The 22,497-nt window shown below is 36.5% G+C and overlaps 1 protein-coding gene across 4 annotated transcripts; it reads left to right on the top strand.

Moving 5' to 3' along the window:
- The first annotated feature begins 22 nt into the window (after nt 1–22).
- Nucleotides 23–21,726, top strand: GORAB (golgin, RAB6 interacting). 4 transcript variants are annotated; one of them, XR_008676741.2, is made up of 5 exons: nt 23–184; nt 7,119–7,476; nt 10,408–10,509; nt 12,625–12,832; nt 19,844–21,726. XR_008676741.2 is itself a non-coding variant. In XM_031005509.3 (5 exons), exons 1-5 carry the CDS (start codon nt 124–126, stop codon nt 20,354–20,356), a joined length of 1,110 nt encoding a protein of 369 aa, XP_030861369.3. In that variant the 5' UTR covers nt 23–123; the 3' UTR covers nt 20,357–21,726. The 4 variants fall into 4 exon arrangements, 3 of the variants coding, with proteins under 3 accessions (XP_030861369.3, XP_030861378.3, XP_030861375.3); XM_031005509.3 differs by having other exon boundaries at nt 12,625–12,765; nt 19,909–21,726; XM_031005518.3 differs by lacking the exon at nt 23–184 and adding an exon at nt 4,122–4,322 and having other exon boundaries at nt 12,625–12,765; nt 19,909–21,726.
- Nucleotides 21,727–22,497: the final 771 nt, after the last annotated feature.

Genomic DNA, 22,497 nt, shown 5'->3' with positions numbered 1-22,497 from the left:
TGTTTGCAGCCCGATGCACTGATTGGCCGCGGCCGGGGAAAAACCCGGATACGCTGGGCAGCAGAGTTGGCAGTCGCGGCTGCGAGATTTGGGCACTTTTGGGGGTGCCGGTGGCCCGGGCCGATGGCGCAAGGTTGGGCAGGCTTCTCTGAGGAGGAACTGAGGAGACTAAAGCAGACTAAAGGTAACAAGATGGGTTTACAGTGGTTTAATTCTTGGGTCTTAAGGGGAAGAGGCGGGGATGCAGCTTTGGCGGGGGAAGGGGGCGTGGAAGCGGCTACGTTTGTGTTAGCTGAAGGCGCTGTAAGTACGTGGACTGGATTAGGGGGTTTCAGAGGAGGACTTATTGGGAGTCACGATGGGAGGGGCAAGCCAGAGGACTGGGATCTTCTTTTAGAAAAAACGGTCCAGGAATCCACTGTAGGGATTTGACTGTTGTGAAAGGAATGGGACTTGGGAGAGGAAGTGAGCCTACAGCCGGGGTGTCTCCCTTAGGGAAGATTGCTGCAGGAATCAACGGTTGGAAGGTTAGGGTCAGGGTAAGGGAAGGAGGAGGGGCGCACACCGTATTAGAATTGTGATGAATTTATAGAAGCAGATGGTTGGAAAAAAGGAGCACAGGCGTCTGAATAAAGGCAAAAATTCGGTACTTTTCACAATTCATCTGGAGCGTTGCATTCACTTCTGGTTGCCAGATGATTTTTTGCAGTATTTCCCAATTTTTGAGAATCAGCAAACCAAAAGGGTCTTTGAGAGGGTAGATGTGAAGACTTTATATGTTTATATACATACAGTCTTACTGACTTTGGAGTAAGCTAACCTTGTGCTTCTCTCTCTGGCTTTATAGAGTAATCATTGAATGGGCTTGTACAATTTTTTTTTTGTTGAAGGAATTAAGTTTGCTGATTGTTGGTGGAAAACTTAGTAATATTAATTGCACTTTGCTTGTGGTTGAAATTTCGCAGTGATCTGTATGGTTATCGTGGTAGTACACACAATTTCTGTAAGAAGTGTACATCACTCTTGGTACCTTAATTCAAATACTTTATTTTGGTAGCAAATGAAGTAAACCTTTTATTAGCGTTTGTGGGGAAATTGGATGTTGCTCTGGTAGCTTGTGCATTTTTAGCATAAATATGAGAATAATCTAGGGCAGACAAGTGGGAAAAGAAGTAAATTAGTAAGATAAGGCCAATGTAGATTATATCGATTGGGGACATTTTGACTGGTCCAGGGGACTTTAAGAACTCTATAATAAAGGTTATGCTACGCTGTGTGGTTAACTGCCTCTGTGTTATTTGATATACTCAAATTCTTTTGCTCTGTGTTTTCAACATCCATTCACATACTTTGATATACAGGGTACAAGTGCCCTGGCCTCTGGTCTGACTCCAGTAGACTCATGAGGAGACAAACCACAAAGTTATGTGATAGTAGATATTGCAAGAACTTGCTTCAGAGACAAGAGGAACCTCACTCTGCCGGGGATTGGATGGAGCTTGGGAAGATTTCACAAAGGTTGTGTGTTAGCAGAGGCGCATTTTCCAGGGTAAAGACGACTTAATATAAAAATCTAAATTAAACAACATATTCATTATGTAGAAGTATATTTTGAAATATCTTTGCAACTGGGGGTAGATAGAGGATGGTAAGGACCTGAACTTCAAGGCCCACTGTAGTGTGGAAACCAAATTGCTAGTCCGTGACCACCTCGAGAACGGAAAATATCTTAACCTCCTTGTATACCCGTAGCTAAACACAGTGATTGGCATATAGAACTTCCAGCTCTTCCTCTAAATCTTTTCTCCTTGGATTCCTTATTTGTAAAATTAGAGGATTTGGCCCTTTAATTTTAAAGCCATTTCTAGCTGTTCTCTATCCTTAAAAATTTATTGAATAATTTAGGAAGATGGAGTTGCTTGCCAGGAAAAATAAGGACAGTAGTACTCTGGAGACCCCTGTATGGGCATTGAGGAACATGGTCAAGAACGTTGTTAATAGTCTTGTTTATAATATTAAGAAGTTGGAAACAACCAAAGTGTCCATTAACAAGGGAATGGATAAATGAATTGTGGTATACTCATCTAGCGGGCTACTGTACAGCTGGTGGGAATATATTAGTATTAACTGTAGCCACATGCATTAAAATGTTTGTTAATACAATATATGTAATTACACTTGGCCCTTGAACAACACAAGTTTGAACTGTGATGGTTCACTTATACACAAATGTGCATTTAAAAAATACAGTATTTGGGGGATGCGAAACCTGAGTATATGGAGGGCCAACTTTTGGTGTATGTGGTCTTCACAGCGCCAACTGTGGGACTTGAGTATGCACAGATTTTGGTATACATGGGGATCCCGGAACCAATTATCCTCATATACCAAGGATCAGCTAGCTGTATATATAATATATACAGTCACGCACTCAGTAACAGTATTTCAGTTAGCAGTGGACCACATATATGGTGATGGTCTGGTAATATTATAATACCCTGTTTTTACTATGCTTTTTCTATGTTTAGATACACAAATACCATTGTTACAGTTGCCTACAGTCTTCAGTATAGTGACATACTGTACAGGTTTGGAGCTTAGGAGCAAAAGGCTGTACCATATAGCCTAAGTATATAGTAGGCTGTACCATCTAGGTTTGTGTAAATACACTCTCTGATGTTTGCACAAGGACAAAATTGCCTTACAACACATTTCTTAGAATGTATCCCTTTGTTAAGTGACGTATGATTGTATATAGTGGGGAGGCGTGGGAATGTGATCAAGGAGAGGGAATTTCAGAGGTATTGGTATTTATGAAATCAGATTAAGGCAAGTTAAGCTAAAGTAACAAATAGCCCTAATAAGTCAATTGTTTAAAATAAAGATTTGGTTTTCACTCTAGTTTCATGTTTAACGTGGGTTTGGCAGGTGACTGTGTTGCACAGTCACTCCGTCTTTTGGTGCTGTCTTGTAGGAGTTTACCATGGTAGGAAGAAAAGAAGATTGAAAATTGAACATTGGCAATTAAATCCTTTCACCAGTAAATGACATGTGACACTCCTGCTTTTATTTACCAAAAGCAAGTCATATAACTTGGGAGACAGGAAATAAATTTCTCTCTTCTAAAAGGAGGATTATGTCTATCCCTAAAGAGTAGTTACTTCTACTACGGTCATATTTTATTTCTTAAACTTTTTTTTTAATCATATAGGTTGGAAGACTGAGTGTGTGTGTTTATGAGTGTAACACATGCATATCTTTGATGTATGGTCTATTTCATAATGAAAAATTGGAAGAAAACAGTACAGCCACATGCTGTCAATTTTTAATTAAATTATTTATTCAGAAGAGTTATTCTTCATACTGATTCTTTGCCAGTTACATTATGAATATCTTCTCCCAGTTTTTAAGTTATCTTTTCACTTTTATCTTTTTGATGAACAAAGGATTTTATTTTTTGAGACTGGCTTTCACTCTGTTGCCCAGGCTGAAGTGCAGTAGCACGATCATAGCTCACTATAACCTTGAACTCCTGGGCTCAAGCGATCCTCCTGCCTCAGCCTCCCAAGTAGCTGGGATTACAGCTGTGTGCCATTACACGACGCTAGTTTTCTTTCTTTCTTTCTTCTTTTTTTTTCTGTAGGGATAGGATCTTGCTATTTTGCCTAGGTTGGTCTCAAACTCCTGGGTTCAAGAAATTGTCCCTCAGCCTCCCAAAGTGCTGAGATTACAGGCATGAGCCACCACTCCAGGCCTTAATTTTAATTTATTCAAATATGTCAACCTTTTTTTAATAGCCAACATTTCCACGTCTTAAGAAATTAGTTTCTTACTATATTTAGTATAGTAGTTACAGGTGTGAGCCACTGCACCCAGCCAGTATTCTTGACCTTCTATCTTTTCATATAAAAATTTTAATAATTTTACCAAATTTAATGGAAAACCCATTAGGAATTTTGATTGTAATTGCATTGAATCTTTAGATCAATTTCATCTTCATATTATTAACATTGCCACTAACATGGTATATGTCTCCATTTATTTAGTACTTGTTTAAATTCTCAATAAAATTTTAGAGTTTTCCTTATAGAAGTACTAAACATCTTTTTGTTAGATTTGTTCCTAGATAAGTAATAATTTCTGGTATTGAAATATATTCTCTTTAATTGTATTTTCTAATTGTTTTCTGCTGATATATAAAAAATACAAGCCAAAAGAAAAGTCAACAAAAGACATGAATAGATATTTCCTAGAAAAGGAAATATGAAGAGATGCTCATCACCACCAAGGAGCAGAGAATTACAAATCAAGAATACAGTGAGGTACTATTTTACACCCATTTGATTGACAAAAATTAAAACATCTGACAGTATCGTATATTGAAGAGAAAGTGCATCCACAGGATCTTATACATTACTAGAGGGAGCACACTTTGGAAAGCATTTTCACATGTCTTCTAAAGTTATATTTAGTGACTCAGTAGTTCTTAGATAATATCCAAAGCAAATTCTTGTACATGTAAAATAAGAGACACAGTATTGAAATTTACAAAAGCAAAAACCTAAATGTAACCAACCTAAATGTCTATCAGTGGAAGAAGATCAATAGACTCCGGTTTATTCACACAATGAAATGTTATACAACAAAATGAATGACTACTGCAACATGGACTATATGAGTGACTATTGACAGTGTAATATTAAGTAAAACAGACGTACAGCACAAAACCCTTTTTATAAAGTTAAACAACTAAGTAAATACTTTTTAAAAATATTTGTAGATGCAATATGACTATTAGAGAAGGAAGAGAATAATCAACATATGATTCAAATGATAGTTTTCTGAGGTCGAGGGAGCAGGGCTTAAATAAAGGATATGGAGTATATATCACAAACTGGTAGCCCATTAGCTTAATTTAACCCAAAAATGTATGTGGCTTTTCAGCTTTGCCTCCTTCCTTTCCCCTTCTTTCTTTTTTCCCTCCTTTCTTCCTGCCTGCCTTCCTTTCTTTCCCTTCTTCCCTCCCTCCCTCTTTCATTCCTTTCTTTCTTCTTTGTCTCTCTTTCTTTTATCCAATCTTTACATTTCTTTTAGTTAATAATGGTGATAATCATTGTGTTATTTGCTAAGCCAGCTATACCTGTTGCCTTTGTTTGGGGGTAGGTCCATGTACTAGGTGAGCCATTGCATTGTGAGCAGAAGTGTTATGTCACTACTGGGTCAGCAGTTAATTGCTGTAGCAAGACCTTCCTGACCTCTCTCTTCTCCCTGTGTTGTGGTGGCCAGCAACACTGAATACTGACTGTACAGTCAGCCTAGAGCCTTGAGAGACTAATCAGCAGAACCTCCCTGTTAGCCTTTAGTTGGCACATGACATTAATGAAAAATAAACCTTTGTGGTTTAAAACCACTAAGATTTGCCCCTACAGCGTAATCTAGATTTTCCTGATTGATACAGTTCCCTACATTTAAAAATCAAGATATTTTACATAGAAGTCTAAATTGTAATCATAAAAATCAAAATATCTGGCTATGTATGGTGACCTAAATTTTTTAATGATAGCAACTGACTAAAGGTGACTCGGAATTTGCCCCCTTTACACTAGACTTACGCTTCTCAGTTCACCACGGTCTCCTTGATATTTGCAGCCCCTAATACAGAGTGTGGGAAGCAGTATGTTCTGTGTTTAAGTGGCCTGATTTGCTTATTGTTTATTGTTTAAAATTAGCATTTTCAGTCTTATAGGTAGGTTCTGTAAAAATGCAAAATAAAATAGAAGTTACTACCTGAATTTCAGAGGAACTATTAATAATTCAGCTAATGAGTTCAACAGGGAGATAAGCAGGCTAAGTGACATTTTTTGATGGTGTGAATAAAGATCAGAGCCAAGAATGTGTTCCTGTTGCAAGATACAGGATACTTTGTGTTTCTGGCTAAAGTCAACAATAACATTTGCTTTTGATAGTACTTCAGTCTTTTAAAAAATATTTTCTGTACATATCTCATTTAATTCTTACACCAACTTCATGCATTAAGTAGAGCAGGTTAATTTTCAACCAGCTTGATAGATGAGGAAACTAAGGTATTGAATAAATAATTGACTTACCTGAGGTCACTGAGCTGGGCAGAAGCAAAGCTGGAATTGTGACTCTAGAGCTTTTAACTATACTTTGGGAAATTCAAATAATAAACTTGTTTTGCTTCAAAAGTCAATATGCCAAATTTGAAAGTCCCATTTGAGTTGTTCGTTTACAAGAACTCATAACTTCACTTCCCAGGCATTTAAGAGAGAATGCTATTTATAGATCTTATTAAATATAGCATGAATGTGAGTCAGATTCTCCAATTGTCTGCCCTAAGATGTTAACACTGGCGTGGACAGTCCAAAAAGTATAATAGAAGTGTTATTATTTATAACTTTAAAGATATTTCCCCTCAGTTGTTTTATCTTCTATTGCTTTACTGAGGCTACTATTAAAATCAGTTTGAATGCACTGATTAGAGCTTGACTAGGCTTCGGGGAGTACAACCTTGGATTGTTCTGTAGGATGAAAGACAACAATTTAAGGTTAACTAGCATTCCTAGAAATAAGAGACTTCACTCAATTACATGCCTGTTATAGCATCTGAATATGTATCACATATGTACCAAATTGCCCTAAAAGCTGTTAAAATTTAAGAGAGGGTAATCCCATTTGAAAATGCAACCACCATTTTGTTTCAGGAGAGCAGACAGAACCATAAATCAAATTTAAAACCAGATAATTCAGTCATCTCCCTGATTTGGTCAAAATTAGTTGCTTTCTTTTGACAACTATGAAATCAAGTTGAAAAAGAAACTTCACTTTGTGACCTAAGGCCTAACTCACTGATGGACTTTCTCTGAAGATAAATTAAGAGATGGGGCAGTTTCTGTTAAATATTAACATTATGATCTGAAAACTATTGAAACTCTACAGGAAGATGGCTGTTTTTCCCCTAGACTTTCAAGATAGAGAATGGGGTAGGAGAACCACTAGAATTATCAAAGTTTAATGTTAATTTTTTATTTTCCTAGAGCAATTATAATTATTTGCTGCCCACACAAAGGAATTTTCCTCTATTTTCTTTTACATAGATCCATTTGAACCACAGCGACGTCTCCCCGTGAAGAAAAGTCGACAACAACTTCAGCGAGAAAAAGCCCTTGTAGAGCAAAGCCAAAAACTTGGGCTTCAAGATGGATCAACCTCATTACTTCCAGAGCAGCTGCTTTCAGCACCAAAACAGAGAGTTAACATTCAAAAACCACCTTTTTCTTCCCCTCCTCTTCCAAGTCATTTCACTCTCACCTCCCCTGTTGGTGATGGACAACCACAGGGCATTGAAAGTCAGCCAAAGGAACTGGGACTTGAGAATTCCCATGATGGTCACAACAATGTTGAGATTCTACCTCCAAAGCCAGATTGCAAATTGGAGAAAAAGAAAGTGGAATTGTTAGTAAGTCTATATGAAAAGTCCATGAGACTTTTCATTTAACCCGTTTTTTCCTGATGGGCTTTAAGGAAATATAATTTGTTTATTTTAACATTTTCTCTCTTTTATATTCATTCAATCATAGGAATGTGATGTATAAACTATTGAAAAATAGCTACCGCCTAAATATAAGCTGGACACAGGCATTCTGTATGTTTTATGTTCTTTAGTCTTCAAAACAGCCTTACAATGCATGTTTATTATTTAAACTTTATACATGAGGTATCTGGGACTCAGAAAAGATGATACCTTCCTAAAGCTAATACACTGCTAGTAAATAGTAGAGTTGAGATTTACATATAAGTCTGTCTGGATCCAAAGTTTATGCCTTTTACACTGAGCAGAAGCAGTTCTTTTTTTTTTTTTTTTTTTTTGAGATGGAGTCTCGCTCTGTTGCCCAGGCTGGAGTGCAGTGGCGCAGTCACAGCTCAGAAGCAGTTCTTATATGCATAGTGCCTCTCCCCAAATTGACCCCTTTTTTCAACTTCCAGACTACTTCCATTGGCCCAGAAATTGGAACTTGTGGAGAGACGTGAAGGGATGGTCAAAGGAGAGAGTGTAGGAAATTTAGGGGACTAATGATATAACTCAGTTCATCATTAGATTTCTTTTTATTTATTCTTTACTGTCTTTGTATTAGAAACAACCTTCACAATTTAGCTACACTGTTCTTGTGGAAGATGCCATTTTTTGATTTGCAAATTCTTAGAATTTTTTATTTGATAGCTTGTGTTTTAATATATACTCTTATTTCTTTGTTTGCTCCTGATTTATCACTCACAGAGAAGGAATGACATTTGTCTCTGTTTTCTCTTTTCTGAGTTCTTTTCAAAGTATCCTTTTTTTTTTTTCTAATCTCTGACATCTTTTTAATCTCTGCTGATCCAGATTCTATCCTGTGAATTTAAAATGTTTCCTGTCCACTAGGGGTTTACAACTAAGAAATCATTTTGACAAGAGTTATAAAACCACATGAATTATGAAACCTATATTGAACAAGTGCATACATTAAAGTGTCTCTAAGTGTAGTTTACTAACAAAGGCCTGAGACAAATAGGAGGTAAGTTTACATTGAGCTGGACAATTTGGATTGGATGTTATAGGGAAACTTATTCTTTTTTTGGATACTTGGAAGAATTTTCATAAAAGACCTGTAACCTCAAACCATTCACGTAAAGGAGAAATTTTGAGGTTTTAAGGAGGAGAAAGGAAAGCTGTGTCCTAGAGAATGTTCAGAGATGATACCTCATTTCTCTGGGAGAGGTGGCAAAGGATAAGCCAGAGAACAGTAGAGAATTAAAGAAATGAGGAAGGAGGACAGGCGCGGTGGCCCACACCTATAATCCCAGCACTTTGGGAGGCTGAGGCAGGCACATCACTTGAGGCCAAGAGTTGAAACCAGCTTGGCCAACATGGGGAAACCCTGTCTCTACCAAAAATACAAAAAAATTAGCTGGGTGTGGTGGTGCATGCCTGTAGCCCCAGCTACTTGGGAGACTGAGGCACAAGAATTGCTTGAACCTGGGAGGTGGACGTTGCAGTGAGCCAAGATCATGCCACTGCATTCCAGCCTGGGCAACAGAGCAAGATTCTGTCCCAAAAAAAAAAAAAAAAAAAAAAAAAAAAAGCAGAACTGAGGAAGGATCAGAAGCAGAAGCAGGGGATGAATAAGTAGAGAATTAAAGAAATGAGAAAGGATCGGAAGCAGGGGATGCCTTCCTTCCTAGCAAGTTCACTAATGCAGCAAGTTACCATGAAGCTCTCTGAGGGCTAAAGGCCGCAATCAAAATAAAGGTTAGAGAAATCCCAGGTGTCAATATTGTAGATCATATGCGAGAGAGTACAGGGTGAGCTGTGGAACTAAGGCGCCTGGTGAGGAGATGCCTGCAATAGTAAAAGTGAGAAATGACCAGTCCCAGCACTAAGGTGGAAGGTGTAGAAATGGAGAGAGAAGGACAATTTTGGAAGTGGCTACTAGATTTGGGAATAGAGGTATGTGATATAATGGCTGTAAGAAGTGACAGTAATAGGAATAAATAGCTTTGCCAATACCTTAATTTGAGTTGTCATCAAGCTCATGACTTTATGGGAAATTTTAATGTATTTATTTTAGAATTGGACAGATTGTAAGACAATACATGTTTTCACATCTTTGAATTTTTTTCTTTAGCCCAGCATTCCAGTCTTAGCTCTTAGTGTTTTACTTTGTTTAAAAATGTCTAAGTTGGGCTGGGCACAGTGGCTCACACCTGTAATCCCAGCACTTAGGGAGGCAGAGGTGGGAGGATAGCTTGAGCCTAGGAGTTTGAGACCTGACTGGGTAATATAGCAACACCCTGTTCTCCACAAAAAAGGAAAAAAGAAAGACAAAAAAAAAAGTCTTAAGAGTTGGGAAAAAGTGAGCAAATTGAAAGAAAATATTAATATATGAAATAAACATTGGTTATTGTCTGAAACATGTTAAGGTGGTGGAGACTTTATAGAAAACTCTAAAAGATATAAATAATATGACATCAGCTACAGACCAATTTTTATTAATCTCCATTCTGCATATAATACATAATTAACTTACACAAATTTCTTTGTACTCCTAAACACATGCCACAGTATTCTGGCTTCCAGTTTGTGGCTTCCTAGATTATATATATAATGGATTTCAGAGGTCCAATTTATGTAAGCCTCTTTCCTTTAGATCGTAGTCTTTGTTCCCATTAGAGCAAAATAATGAACTGCAGATGGGTTTCTTTTAAGAGGACTTTTGAAAGAACATATACATAAATCTTCTTGATTAAACTTTATACTTAGAGGACTGAGACTGGTAAGGTGTTGGATAGGGTAGCAATTTCTTTTTCTTTCATAAACTCATTTTTATGCTTTTTTTTGCCCCCTAGGCAAGAAAAATCTCGTTGGGAAGTCCTCCAACAAGAACAACGGCTAATGGAAGAGAAAAATAAACGTAAAAAAGCTCTTTTGGCTAAAGCTATTGCAGAAAGGTGAGGCACCTGAACCAGGAGAGGCTGTTTGTAACCTGTAACCAGTTGTGTCATGTGTTATATTTATTTTCCCATGTCTCTTTTAATAAACTGATATTTTTTCTTCAACCATTACTTTTAAGACTAACTAAACAAATTATGTTTTATAAGTGATACTGAAATACTAGTTATAATTTATTAAAGAGAACTTTTTAAGCATAGAGCATATTAAATTTGTAAATATAGTTGCAGTTAAAACTTAAAGACCTTCGTTAGTGCTCCCAGTTTTAACCATCTACACATTCATAAGGGAAGCAGTAAATAGCTATCAGTATATGTAAATTAGCAACAAATGCAAGTTTTAATTTTTATGTGGGGAGGCCTTAATCATTTGATGTGTAGAGGAATAAGGTTTTCTACATAAGTGACATACTCCCATGAATCTTAATTGTATTTCCTATGGGCATTTTTCTTAAATAATTTGCCCCGCCTCCACAAGTAGAAGACACATGATATAGTTTAACTTTTTATTGATGACTCAGGGTCATTATTATGAGCACTGTGTGAGATTCAATTTTTCTTTCACCTTCCAGTGTCTATCAGCAGCCCCTTCACATTTACTGCATTGTACCAGCCCCACACAACAACATTCCCGCTGGAATCATTCTTCCCATCCCCCACCACTCTTGCTGAGTTTGTAGTTTCTGTCTAATCTCCTGTGGCCTTAGGAAACTAAACTTAGTCAATAAATCAATGGTTGTGAATAGTGAAAACTAAATGCAAGGAAGTACATTTTCTTTTTAGACTTCCAGAAAAGTCTGTCAAACTGTTACTGCTTGAAGCTAGAGTATGTGTAGGGGCAGGAGAAGAGGGAAGAAGGTGATGGGTATAAGAGTAGTTCAGAATTTTGTCTGCCAGAGGAGTGAGTGTAGTTGAGAAATGGTGATTTTTCTTTTTCTACTACTGGTACACCTTGATCTTTCTTGAAGCATAGGAAATAATGCAACTCACTGAGTTACTATGTTTCAAAGGAAAAAACCAGCAGATAAAAGAGTAGTTCCCTCTTTTTTTTTTTTTTGGTAAGTGATTATTTAAAAATAATTAAAGCATTTTAGTAGTCTTCAATTTCTAAGAGATGGGAAGGCTGTTTTCTGTGGTTTTACAAAAAGATGTACAGGCTCAGCAGTTCTTCTCATAAGTGCTTTTGATTTTAGACAGCACCAGTATAAACAGAAGTGTAAGGAAATACAACATGTTTGAACTATTAATAAATGGACAATGAAGTACTTGACATAAAAGAATCATACTGTTAAGTGAAGTTTTGTAGGCAGGAAGGGTAAATGCCTAGGAGTAGAAATCAAGAGAATATGCTATGTAACATGGTGGATTTATGTGGGGATTTTTCTTCTTCCTTCACAATGTGTGTGAAAATTTGAAATGAGTGAAATCATGATTAAAGGGTTGCTTTTTTATTTGCTTGTTCCCTTTCTTAAGTATATATTGTACTTGGGAGAGGGGATTGAGAAATGATGAGGTTGGATGTGCTTTTAAATAAGGAAAATGAGTGTTTTGATGTTCAGCTCCATAAAGAATTTTGGTAACTAGTAGTTTTCCTAGAGAACAAGAATCAAAGCAATAAAAGTTTGGGGAAATGGGTCCCAAGAAAGTTAAAACTAAGTGGATGTTCTCAGATATATAAAGAGGTGTGGTTTAGTATAGACATCTATCTGTTCTTAACGTCAGGTAAGTATCAGACAAATGAAAATGGGCTTAGCAAGAAGAAAAATTAAAGACTAGAAATTTGGAAAGCTCTGTTGAATGTTTCAATGTAAAGGGAATACAGATAATATTCTTTTAGTGTTTGTTCTCTTTACAGAATGAATATCAATCTAAAATGAACTATTTGCTGAGTTTTTTTAGACTTATTTGTTACTTTATGAAACATGCAAATATAAAATTTCAAAAACTCAAATGTTAACCAGCTTTTACTTTATTTCAATTTTTCTGATTTTTTTCTAACTTTTAAAATATAAATTATAAATGTATATGCAGTATCTTGCTTTTTCACTTACATTGTATATGGACACATGGTTTTAAAATGTTCTTATTTTCCCACTCACATACCTGATTTTCTAGATCCAAAAGAACTCAGGCAGAGACCATGAAACTAAAGCGGATCCAGAAGGAGTTGCAGGCTTTAGATGACATGGTGTCAGCTGACATTGGAATTCTCAGGAACCGGATTGATCAGGCCAGCTTAGACTATTCATACGCTCGGTGAGTTGGGGAAATTGAATCTGAACAAGGAGTATGATTTAATTAATGTTTATTGCCAGCTGTTCCAGTGGCTTTTATGTATATCATCATTGAAGCCTCAAAACAACCCCATTCAGTGCTGTATTTATTCCTCTTTTGTGCTAATTCAAGTGTCTCCTCTTCAGTGAAGTCTTCCTTAACTCTGCCCTACTAGTTAACCTTGTTCGTGTGCCATTAGAGCAGTTCTTGCATTATTTATTTACGTTTTAGTCTTTGCTGCGAAACCCTCAGCTATTTAATGTTTGGAAGTGTTTTTGCTCCTCTTTCAGCATCTAGCAAAGTAAATATCTGAGTGATTTGCCCAAAACTGTTACTCTGACACCAAGTCTGTGTTCTTTCCATTAAAATTTTTGATATCTGATATGGTCCTATAGGATTGAAGTCTAGTCCTCACTTTAGCTTTCATCAGAGTAAGAGGATCTAGTTTAGTTTTTAAAAGCTTATGAATATTTTAAGCATATCCTCTGTCTTGGAAATTTGAAATATTTTCTCTTTTTTTTTCTTTTCAATTATACTCTGTATGAAATGGTTTAATATATGTTTCCTTGGTTTCAACCACTGGCATTTTTTAAAAGAGAAAAAATACCATGGAGTATTTTTAAAATGAACTAACACATGTAATGAATTACATGGACTTTGCAGACAGATAAAAGGGCAAAAAAATATGTCCAATTTCAGGGTTTTCAGCCCTTTCAACATTGCTTTAATCATCCTGGTTTGTCTTTTTTCACAAGGGAATGCTGTGTTAATGACTCAGTTTTCTATCTTTCTCTGTTACACTAGAAATCAATCAGAATGCCTCATTAGGCCAGGGTAAACCACAACATCAGAATGTTTATATAACAATTTATTAAAGCGGAAATGCTTGATTGTGGTTTTTAATAAACTGTTGAGTGTTTAAGAAAGAGTCTTGTGGTTGTCCTTGTGACTTTTGTAATTGTTGCTGGACCATATGCTATTAGACTTAGAGTTGTCTTTATTAATTAACTACTTAAAAGAATGCTGTCAGTAGCTGATAACCAGAGGTTCCGGGTTTCCATTAATAAGGTCATTAAGGGAGGTAACAGAGATTTTATTTAAGATTAAACTAAGCCTTGATTTGTAGCACATTTTATTCTCTGTAACATAAGTTTGCCAGAGGAACATTTTTATGCCTTTGTAGCCTTTTATATGAATAATTCATATTATAAGGGAGAAGTACTAGGTACCTCAGTTGAAATTTGAGGCCGGGCACGGTGGCTCACACCTGTAATCTCAGCATTTTGGGAGGCCAAGGCAGGCGGATCACGAGGTCAGGAGTTCAAGACCATCCTGGCTAACACGGTGAAACTTCATCTCTACTAAAAATACAAAAAATTAGCTGGGCATGGTGGTGGGCGCATATAGTCCCAGCTACTCAGGAGGCTGAGGCAGGAGAATGGCGTGAACCTGGGAGGCGGATCTTGCAGTGAGCCGAGATTGCGCCACTGCACTTCAGCCTGGGCAACAGAGCGAGACTCCCGTCTCAAAAAAAAAAAAAAAGTAATTTGATTTTAATTTTGTCCTAGTGGAAACTGGAGAAAGACGCCTTTTCATATTCAGTATTATATAAGAAATGTCATAGTTTTAGCCTTCTAAGAACCACAACAAAGAAGGTGGGATTACTAAAGGAAAAAACATCCTATAGTCTATAAGTATCCTAAATGAAATTTTAGTAAATTTTTAAATCTTTAGTAAGTTACAGATGACAGTTTCTCATGGTACTAATATTGATGTAGTTGAATGTAAGTAGATGTTGTGTGCCACTATTTTTGTTTTTATTTTTAGGTTTTTGAGACGGAGTATCACTCTTATTGCCCAGGCTGGAGTGCAGTGGTGCGATTTTGGCTCACTGCAACCTCCGCCTCCCAGATTCAAGCGATCCTCCTGCCTCAGCCTCCTGAGTAGCCCAACTATAGGTGCCCGCCACCACACCTGGCTAATTTTTTGTATTTTTAATAGAGACGGGGTTTCACCATGTTGGCCAGGCTGGTCTCGAACTCTTGACCTCAGGTGATCCGCCTGCCTCCGCCTCCCAAAGTTCTGGGATTACAGGTGTGAGCCACCACGCCTGGCCATGTGCTGCTATTTTCAAAAGCCGAAGCTCTTGCGTTGAGTCAAAGGGAAACAAAAACTTTGGTGACTAGAACCGTAGTGTGTCTTGTTCATGCGTAAGATTAAGGTATTATTTTCTAAACTTGCATTTGTGGTTATTGAGAAATTACAGATTGGTAAAATAATATTATGGTCCAGATTTGAAGTGAAAGATAATCCCTAGGACAGTCAGTTTTTATGGGAGATTTCCTTGTTTTTTCTTTTTTTAAATAAAAATGATATCTTAGTTCTATAGTATTTGGTACAGTGCTATGTCCACAAAAGGTTCTTGGATAGTGAATAGGCCAGAACTTGCTTTAAAATTGGCTTCTGTAGAGCAGTGTTTGGATAGACACCTCTGAGAAGACTAGCACTTTGAGCCAATTTGAGAGAGTTGCTGCTGCTGCTGCTGCTGCTGCTACTGCTGCTACTGCTACTGTTCACCACTGGGATTACAATGTTGCCGTATGCTGTGCAGACCAGTTTATAAAATCCAGAGTGGCTGCACGTAGAACATTTTTTTAAATCACTATTGACCATCTAGGTTTCATAAACACCCTCATACATGCAAACATACACCCACAGACAAATATTTTTAAATCACTTCATGAGTAATTTTTAAAAGTAAGATTAAAAGGGATTGTGTAAAACAACTTTGTTTTAAAATTTTAATAAGAATGTAAGCATGGTGTAACCATCTTTGTATCAAGTAATGTTTGACTCACAAACATGAAAAGCTGAGAGAGTATAGTTACATCCTTGTAGCAATGTAGTATAGTCTAGATACTTGTAAAATATTGGGTGTATGTTCTCCTTCCTGAAATGATTAACTCTATGATAAAATCATTTTTCCTTTCTATGCTTAGAAATATATTTTTTACTCACTGATTCTTAAGTTTGAGAAAATTCACCTAGGATATGTTTTGCTGAAGACTCATCTGAGATTTCACATATGATCGATTTTATCATCTAGACTCTAGAATGTGTCTCTGCATTTGTATTAGTTTCCTAGGACTACCATAACAAGTAATCCAAACTGGGTGACTTAAAACAACAGAAATTACTTCTCTTTCATTTCTGGAGGCCACATATCCAAAATCAAGGTGTCAGATTTCTGATTTCTTCAGAGACTCTAGGTATCCATTTCTTGCTTCTTCCAGCTTCTGGTGGCTGTGGGCATCCCTTGGCTTGTGGCCACGCCACTCCATTCTGTGCCTCCATAGTTATATTGCTTTTTCTTCTCTCTCTAAACTTCCTCTGCCTTTCTCTTAAAAAGATGCATGTGATTACACTTAGGGTCCAACTGGATAATCTGGAATAAACTCCTCTCAAAACCTTTATCTTAATCAGATCTTTTTCCATATAAGGTAATTTTCACTTATTTGTCATAGAAAGTAATATACACAGGTCCCAGGAATTAGGAAGTGAATATCTTTGGGAGGCCATTTTTTAGCCTACCACACTATTCATCTTTTGATTTCTGTAACAGTGGCAAAATGTCTTCCTCTGTCAGTTGTCTCTACTTTGCAAATACTGGATAGGCAGAAAATGAAAACTAAAAACAGGTTACAAAAATGGTGTTTTCAGTCTTCTTTTATACTTTCTGGAGGTGACATGATACTTTGTACAGCACAGTAAAGAAGCTCAACAATGATAAGTTATTGCATCATCCTTTTAGATCGTTTTCTTATTTTAATTTCTTTTTATTACAAAAGGGAGTAATTGATAAGCAATGATGAAATAATTCCTAGGATGATGAAATGGCAAAATGTTTCAAGATACAGGAAATATAAAAATACTGCAATAATCCTATAATATATCTTAGATTTATGAAAGGGTTCTTTGGACCTCTGGTAATTGCAAAATATAATTTATTTTATTCTGTTTTTTTAAATAAGTAAATTTTCTCATTATTTGAAAGACTTAAGAAAAGATAAAAATTATGAAATGCTAATTTATACAAATAGTGAGAACTGCTCAGAAAAGGAACTGAAAAACTAAAAGTGGACCCGTGGAACCCAGTGGTATACTGAGGGTTAATGGTTGAGTTTTTAAACATTTCAGGGGATACCAAAACAAAGAGACAATTTCTAGAATCCTTTAAAAATAACATTCATTAATTCATTCCATCCCCCTTTAAAATAACAAAACAGTTCTATAATTACATTTCCAGTTCACTCTGTCTTACTGTGTTATGTATAATGCTCTTATTATTTTGTTCCAGAATGTCATCATACACTAATTTGGTATTACCCACCTGACCATAGGCTGGTAGTGCAGTTTGTGAAACTAATCAATATTTTAAACATTAAATCACTCTGTAGGAGAATATATATTCGTATTTCTGGCCAGAAGGACTTTAAATAAATAAACAAAATACAAAATCTTCAGTGATGTATCCAGGGTGATAGATCAATGGAAACCAAGGGACCTGTTTGCAAATGTTAATTTCAATTCAGTATTCATGAATCCAGACTGTAAATCTCTACTGATTGACTTTGACTGGCTGAAGGAGACCACAGACTTGCAGAAAAGGGAGGTTTGAGGCAGGGTCAGGGCAGGGTATTCATACACCTATAGAGAATGTCAGAACTCTTGTCTTGTTGCAAGAACATTACATGAACAGGGTATGTTATAAAGTATGGAGATAAGGGAACTAGGTATCCAGTAGAGTTCCTTTAGAACAATTCTTTTAACATAGAGGGTTATTGAAAGATAATGGGTGCTCTCATTTTTACATTTACTATATTTACAGTTAAAAAAAGGAAATAGGATAAATTAACATTATGTAAATGAGTTTTCAAGTATAAATACCAGGTCCCTAAATTTTCCATAATCTTAATTTTAGATTCATGCTTACTAATATATTAACAGTACTTTTTGATTCTGGTGTTCTAAATGAGAAGTTCTGTTTCTTGAGCACCTACCAGGCACAAAACTGGAAGCTTGCCCCATTTATACTGTTTAATCCTCAAAACTCCTATGAGGTATTATTATCATCATTGTTTTACAGGTAGACCAAGACTCAGCTTAAGTAACTGCTCAGAGTCACTGTACTGGAATTTTCAGTTATTGCGTGCCTCTTCCCCAACCCCTTCCAGAGGAACCTGGCTGTGTTTTGGACTCTGGATGCTGACCTGGGGCATACCTAATTAGAATAGTGATGGGCTACCAACTCCAGTACATTTAATCCATAGGCTAAATAGTGGTTCATGGCATGGCCTGACACTAAGAGTTCTGTTTAAACTGAGATGAGCCGGGCAAACCTATGTTCTCCTCTGAGAGTGTGGAATTGGATCACTGAGAGATTGGGTGGAGTGAATTTGATACAGAGTGCAGGTGGTGACCATATTGGCCTGTGAGTATGATAGGAAAGCTGAAATGAGAGAAAATGTGTCGCTTCTAAGCATTGAAAAGAATAGCCTTTGATTCTGATGACATGACTATGAAATTGCCTCGTGTATCCTACAATAAAACCCAATTTTTACCTGAGCTAGTTTGACTGGATATCTGTTATTTGTATCCACAAGAAGCCTTGACCGAAACGGGTGCACATGGTAAATGTCAGGAAGGTTTTGAACCCTGGGTTTTCTAAAATGAAAGCCATTTATTATTTTCACTGTATTTTCTTCCAAGACAGAGAATCCTAAATTAGGAGATATACCTGTTTCTTTTTTGCTATAACTCTTGTACTAGAAGCTACTTATTACACTAAGTTGATGTGGGCACTCATAACAGGTAAAGCAGCATGGCCTTCACAACTGCTAATGGTAATGAAATTAAAGAACTAGTTGGAAATCAATCTTTTTTCTTGCAAGAGAGGAAGGACCCTCTTGTTGCAAAAAGAAAAGCAGCAAATTTTATAGAAAAGGCAAAAGACAATAAATTAAGACACGATAACTCTTCTTTTTGTACTGACCTAATGCAGAAGAAAAAAAGTGAGACTGCAAGGTGACTTCTCCAGTAGAATTGCCCTACTTCACATAAGACTTCACATAAGATTACCTGTCAACAGAGTTTATACATGTGTAACTATGTAAAATTTCCTAGTAAGAGTGTAAGAGGAGTAGTGGAGAGAGTGAGAACAACTTAACCCAAGGATTCTCAACTGGGAGCATTTTTGTCCAATAAGGGACATTTGGCAATGCCTGGGGACACTTTTGGTTGTCATAACTTTTGGGAATTACTGGCAACTAATGGGTAGAAGCCAGTGATGCTGTTTAGCGTCTTGCAGTGCAGGACAGCTTCTCACAACAAATAATTATATGGCCCAAATTGTCAGTAGCACCAAGGTTGAGAAATCCTGCATGTAGCTGTCCTGAGGTTTTCTACTTGATGTTTACTTCTTGCCCTCACCCAGTATCATTTTGCTGAGTGTGCTCTGTTCCATTTATATTCATCTCCCGACCACTGTCCGTATCTTTCTCCATCAGAATTTTTCTTTTTTTCTGATTTATTAATCAAGAGAACAATTTTCCACTTTCTCCATCTCTTGTCTGTCTTCTCATAAATTTAACCAGCTGTGTGCTGAAGCTAGCTTACCCTGGTTCATGTGGATTTTGTGTATCTCTTCCCAGTTCTGCATTCAGTAATATCACGTTGGTGGCTTGAAATTGGACAGGGTGGTAGTAATTATCCCATGGAAATGTAAACGCTACAAATCAGGGCTCCCCATCCTCCCGCCCCAGAACTAGCATACCACTGAATTAACCTTTTAGCCTGACTTCACTCAAAAACAGCTTTGTAAAGAAAACATTTGTGCAGAATAACATGTTTTCATTAGGTGAATTCAAGTAAGGATACTGTGAAAGTTTCAGCAGCCATAGCCTAGTCTGGCCAACATGTAGACAAGTGTTTGTAAAGTAGTAATATCCGTATCTTCATTATATATTTTTTCCCAATTTTGGAGTTGAGTTATTGTTTCTAGATCCTCTTTTGAATATCTTCTTCAATGGAAAACTGATGGACCTATCTTTATACACATCCTTACAGGAAGCGGTTTGACAGGGCTGAAGCAGAGTACATTGCAGCAAAGCTAGATATACAGCGCAAGACTGAGATAAAAGAGCAACTCACTGAACACCTTTGTACGATCATACAGCAAAATGAGCTCCGAAAGGCCAAGAAGTTGGAGGAGTTGATGCAACAACTAGATGTGGAAGCCGATGAAGAGACTTTGGAGCTTGAGGTGGAGGTCGAGAGATTGCTACACGAACAAGAAGTAGAATCAAGGAGACCAGTGGTTCGTTTAGAGAGGCCATTTCAGCCTGCGGAGGAGAGTGTGACATTAGAATGTGCTAAAGAGAACAAAAAGTGTCAAGAACAAGCTGTTTCCCCAAAGGTAGATGAACAGTGTGGAAATTCCAGTAGCATCCCCTTTCTTAGTCCACACTGCCCAAATCAAGAAGGTAATGACATTTCAGCTGCTTTGGCCACATGAAGTTCTGGTATTCTTTTGAGCTAATATGGTATTGAGTAAAGTATACTTTTTGCGGTTAGATCATGCCCTGACCTCCAATAAAAACCTCTTTAAAACAATGCTGATTTTTGAATTCATGATTAGTTTTAGTAAATTAATATGTTTGGCCATTCTAAAATCCAAAATTATGATAACTATATTTCTAGGGGTATGTTTCACCTTGATTTTGGCCCAGTTCTTTCAGTGTTCCGTTTACCCTTTTTACTGAAACTAAGTGACTCAAAAGGATGGAAGAAAAACTACATGGTTGGAGTGTTTTTAGATCAGATAAATATAGAAAAGTAAAATGGAAAATGATACTCAATACCTAGTTAAACTCATTTCACTTCTGGGAGACGTATTAAGACTGGAAGTCCTATTTTATTTAATCAGTATCAGTAAAAAGACAAAAATTACAGTGTGAACAAGAGAAAAACAGGAATAGAAGAAAAAAGTTGCAGGTTGAATTATCTATCTGGATATTACTAGAGTTGTAAAACACAACTTGGAAATTGGAATTTATGTGAAGAACCAGACAACTTAAACCAGCATCACTTTTGTCTTCAATTTGCCTTCCAATGATTTTAGTTTACAACCTGCGTTTTGTTATTTGAAACACACACACAAGTATATATAAACACATGTAATTTTACTATTTTATTGTCTTTCCTTTAATCGATGAATTGATTAAATTTAGACAATTAAAACATTTCTAAAGTGAGGCTGAAAATAATATAGAAAATCTCATTGCTACTTGTGATTATCAAAAAATATGTATTTTCTTTCTAAAGTTATCTATAAATATGTGTTTGATATGTTGGACATGAATTACCCTGTTATGAAGCATTTAAATTGTTAAAATGCTGATTTTCTTATTAGTTTGTTAATTGCCTGTTACTAGTACTTGACAAATACATTGTGCTATATGTAAATGTGTAAATAAATATTGTAATTTTCTCACAAAGTCTGTGAATATCACACTATGATTTATTTATCAGAAATTCCAAAAAGTAAAAATATTACCTTTGAGGACTTTTTTTTTAAAAAAAAAGAATTATTATCAGAGAACATAAGCACAAGTATAAGATTGTATCCATAAAAGTTTCTGAAAAACTTAGGGACATCGTGTTTTTAAATGGGTTTGTTTGAGGGTATTATCTTCTGTTAATATAGATGAGCTTTATATTTTTATATTATGTAATTTGAGTTGAAAGTATAACATTTTACTACTGACTTCTCTAAACAGGAGCATTTCTATAGATAGTTGTGCTTTTATTTATGAAATAAATAAAAGCCAAAAGTTTCATTGTCTAACACACTTCTTTTTCTAAGGAATAAACAAGTTTGATGTACTTATAGTGTCTTTCATTTACCTTAAAAAAATTTCAAACAGTTTAGTATGTATTAAGCATTGTGTGACAATAATGCATCTTGGATCTCCTTGTGGTACATACAGTTATTTACTTTTATTAAGCCTCTGTTAAGGAAAATTCATTATCAGTGAGGTTTTATAATATTGGTTAAATGCAGGCATGTGCAATCTTAATTCTCAGTCTAAACCCTTCAAAGATATATGAAGAAATGAGAACCATGAAAAAAATATAAGTTAGATGAGACCTCAGAGATAATCTAATTTAATCTTTTATTTTTTTGAGATGGAGTCTCACTCTGCCGCCCAGGTTGGAGTGCAGTGGCACGATCTCGGCTCACCGCAACTTCCGCCTCCCAGGTTCAAGCAATTCTTCTGCCTCAGCCTCCCAAGTAACTGGGATTACATGTGCCTGCCACCACACCTGGCTAATTTTTCTATTTTTAGTAGAGACGAGGCTTCACTGTGTTGGCGAGGCTGGTCTCAAACTCCTGACCTCAGGTGATCCTCCTCAGCATCCCAAAATGCTGGGATTACAGGCGTGAGCCCCCTCGCCCAGCCTCGTTTTATTTTATAGTGAAGAATTTGAGAGCCAAAGATTTCAGTAGCAGCTTGGCCAGCTGGCTCATTTGAAATTTAAAGTGCTAGTAAAGTTGCAGTTCCATATTCCAGATGTGTCACTTACATATTTCAGGCTGTGAAGTTCACTGCACTGCATCCCTCCACTTGCAAACTTTGCTCTATAACCCGTTGA

Source organism: Gorilla gorilla, chromosome 1 (genome assembly GCF_029281585.2).
Source record: "Gorilla gorilla gorilla isolate KB3781 chromosome 1, NHGRI_mGorGor1-v2.1_pri, whole genome shotgun sequence".
NCBI classification, from domain to species: domain Eukaryota; kingdom Metazoa; phylum Chordata; class Mammalia; order Primates; family Hominidae; genus Gorilla; species Gorilla gorilla.
This window is presented reverse-complemented; position numbering and strand designations above follow the sequence as displayed.